General features: G+C 47.7%; 1 protein-coding gene across 2 annotated transcripts in view; it reads left to right on the top strand.

The window, feature by feature from the left end:
• Positions 1 to 5,000, top strand: part of LOC307080263 (tyrosine-protein phosphatase non-receptor type 5-like) — a 19,138-nt gene that overhangs the window by 4,190 nt on the left and 9,948 nt on the right. For both annotated transcript variants that reach the window (XM_079742906.1, XM_079742907.1), the window contains exons 2-6: positions 122 to 222; positions 1,680 to 1,986; positions 2,911 to 3,033; positions 3,772 to 3,870; positions 4,511 to 4,767. In XM_079742906.1, the coding sequence (XP_079599032.1) occupies positions 1,687 to 1,986; positions 2,911 to 3,033; positions 3,772 to 3,870; positions 4,511 to 4,767 (779 nt within the window). In that variant the 5' untranslated portion in view covers positions 122 to 222; positions 1,680 to 1,686. The remainder of the gene's footprint in view (positions 1 to 121; positions 223 to 1,679; positions 1,987 to 2,910; positions 3,034 to 3,771; positions 3,871 to 4,510; positions 4,768 to 5,000) is intronic.

The raw sequence follows: 5,000 nt of genomic DNA, 5'->3' as shown, positions 1-5,000 counted from the left end.
GTCTGCTGCTTTCATTCAGTTATTTCATTGGTTTGATTGAGCCGATTTCTCTTTTTATTGTGCAGCCATGACTGTATTCTGACTGTACTTGTTTTTGTTTGCTTGTTTTCTGCTTTTTCAGCTGATTCTTCCCTACAATGGCTGACAACTATTGGTTGACGACACGTTTTACCCTGATCATGTGATCTGACTTTACTCTTGATTTCCTGCAACCCAACATTGGTGAGTCACATGACTAAAGCTGCACAGTACCAAAGCTCCATGCGAGCTGCATACAGATGGTTCAGTTGCATCTGTATGCATTACACTCTGTGTTTGTGTGTGTGTGTGTGTGTGTGTGTATGTGTGTGTGTGTGTGTGTGTGTGTGTGTGCTGGGGTGTGTGTGTGTGTATTAGTGTGTGAGTGTATTCTCCTATGTGTGCATATGTGCATGAGTTTGCATGCATATTGTCGGTCGATTAGATGCTAGGGACAGGCAAGCAAGATGAGAGGTGCTGTTTCCATGGTGACGGCAAGGCTGTAAACACACTACCACTGACTCATCCATGTACAATAGAGACTCTCGCTCTCACACACACACACACGCACACACGCACACACACACACACACACACACACACACACACACACACACGCACACACACAACAGGACCCAATCTAAGAGACAAGAGGATCCAGAGATGAGGGGCTCTCCAATCACACAGCTCTACCTGTGAAAAAACCTGTGGAATAAATCTAACAAGCACACACACACACACACACACACACACACACACACACACACACACACACACACACACCGAGTGCACCTGTATATGGATCAGCGGACGGACAGCTAGTGATTGATTGCTGGTGATTGATTGCTGGTGATTGATTGCTGGTGATTGATTAGTGGTGATTGATTGCTGGTGATTGATTGCTGGCGATTGATTGCTGGTGATTGATTGCTGGTGATTGATTGCTGGTGATTGATTGCTGGTGATTGATTAGTGGTGATTGATTGCTGGTGATTGATTGCTGGTGATTGATTGCTGGCGATTGGTTGCTCGTGATTGGTTGCTGGTGATTGGTTGCTGGTGATTGATTGCTGGTGATTAGTTGCTGGTGATTGGTTGCTGGTGATTGGTTGCTGGTGATTGGTTGCTGGTGATTGATTGCTGGTGATTGATTGCTGGTGATTGATTGCTGGTGATTGATTGCTGGTGATTGATTAGTGGTGATTGGTTGCTGGTGATTGATTGCTGCCGATTGATTGCTGCCGATTGGTTGCTGGTGATTGGTTGCTGGTGATTGGTTGCTGGTGATTGATTGCTGGTGATTAGTTGCTGGTGATTGGTTGCTGGTGATTGGTTGCTGGCGATTGGTTGCTGGCGATTGATTGCTGGTGATTGATTGCTGGTGATTGATTGCTGGTGATTGATTGCTGGTGATTGATTAGTGGTGATTGATTGCTGGCGATTGATTGCTGGTGATTGGTTGCTGGTGATTGGTTGCTGGTGATTGATTGCTGGTGATTGGTTGCTGGTGATTGACTGCTGGTGATTGGTTGCTGGTGATTGACTGCTGGTGATTGGTTGCTGGTGATTGACTGCTGGTGATTGATTAGTGGTGATTGGTTGCTGGCGATTGACTGCTGGTGATTGATTAGTGGTGATTGGTTGCTGGCGATTGACCGCAGGGAGATCATGACCAACCGGCTGAGCAGCTCCAGCCGGTCCCACACAGAGGACTCCCTCTTCCTGAAGCCGGAGGAGGACCCCGTGTGGCTGGACGAGCCCACCGGCGCTGACCGGCTCCGCGACCTCCGCGCCACCGCCGCCAAGCGGAGCGTGTCCCTCGGGCCCCAGGCGGGGGGGCCCCCGGGGTGCCAGCAGTCGGCAGCGGTGCAGAGGGGGGGGCCCCAGGAGCAGGCGGTGCAGAGGGCGTACGGCCTGTTGCTGGAGCTCCAGGTCTGGGCCGCCCTGCTCGTCCTCTCCCAGGTCACGGTGAGCGCCGCGTGGCACGGGGCGCTGCAGGGGGGGGGCACGCCGTGACATTTGTGTGGCGGAACAGGCATAATGCATGCTGGGTAGGCAGGGGTTTGCTGAGATTAAAAAGGGCAAAAGAACAAATAGCGAGTTTGTATGCATATTTCACCGCTGATGTTTTTTTTGTTGAGTCACTCAGGCATAATGTCGTGTGTGCTACGTACAGGCAAGCTTCGCACAAGTTCTGGAATAATGTGTGAGAAGGGGGCACTGTGAGAGTATGAAATTGTATGCAGTATATAGTTGCATCCGTCAATTCCGTCATTCAGTCGGTCAAAGAGCTTGACAAGGAAAAAGCTTTCAACAGGCCGCTCCCGGATGTGGCCGCTGTTTTTAGCTCTACATGTGAGGTAGGGGTCCTTTGACAAATCCAGAACATGCTAATTACAATATTAGCATTGCAAATAAAGCCTAAGGCACATTCTAGTCTCCTGCTTCTGCCTTTAGTTAATCTTATTCCTTTTGAGTCAGACCTCACCGTGCCAAGCTCAAATACTAACTCAAGTGGTCACTGTTGTATTCATCCGTTTTAGAAATGGCTTGTCTCTTTAATATTAATGATCATTAATGATCATTTCAACATTATCTTTTCTCTGTTGACTATAAAATGAATCAATTCGAGAAGAAATGAACAGGTGCACATTATCATAATTTGTGTTAGTGATGAAGGCATCATCACAAACATGTCCTTTCTCACGTTTCTTTCTTGTTTTGTCCGCATAATTTCCATCCCCTTCTTCCTGTGTTCCTGAGTAAATCGAGGGAGCGAGGAAAGGAAGAGAAGGGATCTGTGATTCTCGATGTTGTACCAAATGGACAATAAAATAGAACGTGTGAAATGTGTTTCAAGTTCCCTCCTTCTCTGTGTTTTTCCGTCGTCAGGGTTACTGGCTGTTCTTCGTGATGGAGGGGAACGGCCCGGCCTCCTCCGTCTATAAAGTCCTGCAGGTGGTGGACTTCTACCTCGGCTCCGTCTTACCCTGCAACCCCGTGTTTGGAGTGGACGTGAGTAGCACCACTGCGGCTGTGGGACACGAGCACTCACCCGCCCACCCTGGGATGGGAAGGACAGCTGCTCAAGGGGACGGCTGCCCCATTGTTTCACAAATATTTATTTCATTTTGAATTATTTGCACACATGGCCCACAACCCTGAACCTACAGGGGTCTGGTTTTACTGATACACAACTGAACCAAGTTTAATATGTGGCACAATACGTTGTAATATTAACAATTTAATTGTTATATCACTTTGTTATTTAGAATAATAATAATGTTAATAATATTATTAATAATAATAATAATGGTAGTAATAATTATTATTATAATTGTATGTATAGGCTATATATTTATTTATCATGTATTATTTATCAGATTTTTGGTATGGTTATCATTTATACATATTAATGTTCTGATTGAGTAGCCTATCTGTTTCTTACCCTTAATCCTTTTCTTATCTGATCCCTTCATGTATTATATCATATCTCATACCTCCTATCTTATATTTTTATGTTTCTATTTTTTGACACCTTTCAGGGTTGTCTTAATGTGATTTTTATTCCACTTTTAATTTCTCACTTTGTTTATCTTTGCACCTCACATGTTGTTGTTGACGGTCCTGTGTTTTATGCATGCACCTGGACCAAAACGAATTCCTGGTTGTCGTAACATACAGGCGAAAAGAAAAGCCTCTGCTTCTGATTTTGCCTCTCTCCTTTCCGTCCCCTCTCCCCGTGTGCACTAGTCTGCGAGGCAGTTGATGACGGAGGTGGCTAGCACCAAGCAGCACCACTGGGTCGTCCTGGGCACGGCGGGGGTCGGCGGAGCCATCTGCGTGCTTATGGTAAACCTCCCGGCGCACTACGATGCCCTTCCATTACAGCTCTGCAGCGAGCAGATCCTCCCGACGACGCACACGTCCGGCTATCGCCACACGATAACATTGCGCCATTTGAAACCCCGGTTTAAACGGAGCCTGGAAGGCTGAGCACCGGTGGTTGTGAGTTGCCCTTGGACGTCCTCTATTGTGCTCAACAGGAGCTAGCTGGCTAGTGTGCTCTATAGCTTCTTGAGGCTACACTTAAATGATGAAGGGAAATGTTTATACTGTAAGTTGACATGTAGGAAAAACAGCAAAAATCTGAGCAGGGGAATTTAACATTTATACTTGAACACTGGGCTGACACTCACCAAAAGTATTCCTTTGATGCATGCAATCTAAAACCTATTCACTGCATCTATATAGATGCGTGAAGGCAAGGTTTATCTTTTGATATAGGTTTGATTACTATATAATACAATATGCTGGACGTATTTGAATATCATTTTACACATTATCTTACAATCTGTAAGCCTTCAGTTAATGAACATAAGATGATTGATTCACGGATTCACTCATCCATTCATGACCTTCCTCACTCACAACCCTCCCCGTTCCCTCGGCGTGCTGGGATCTCCTGGTTGCCTGGGCGACGGCCCCCCAGGTGGTGCACATGGTGTGCAAGTGGAACTCGGGCTGCGGCCTGTGGCCCGTGGCGACCGTTTCCGTGGAGAACTGCGACCGGCGCCAGTCGGTGAGCCGCCAGCCGTCCTTCACGCTGTCGGAGTGGACGGACGCCCAGGAGGACCTAATGGACCTGGACCCCGCGCCCCAGACTCCCGTCTTCGACCCGGGGACGGAGCCCCGCGGGGAGGGCGACGCCGCCACGCTGACCGTCACGTCGGTGGGGCTGCAGGAGAGGTGGGTGCATTGTCCGGGGGGGGGGGGGGTCGATGTGGGTGAAGTACACGGGCGCGGGGAGGCATCGATCGCCATGGAAACGACCGAAGATGTTGAAAAGTTAAAACTTAACCGTATGTTTGTAGTCTTCATTGATTCAAGTTATACGGTAACCCATTCAAACATTCATTCATTCAAAAAGGATCACGACAGAATCCTGACTAAAACAACCATAGCCTCCGAATGGACATTGT

Source organism: Pollachius pollachius (genome assembly GCF_949987615.1).
Source record: "Pollachius pollachius genome assembly, chromosome: 9".
Lineage (NCBI taxonomy): Eukaryota > Metazoa > Chordata > Actinopteri > Gadiformes > Gadidae > Pollachius > Pollachius pollachius.
Note: the sequence above shows the minus strand (reverse complement) of the source record. Positions and strands in the feature narration are given on the sequence as shown.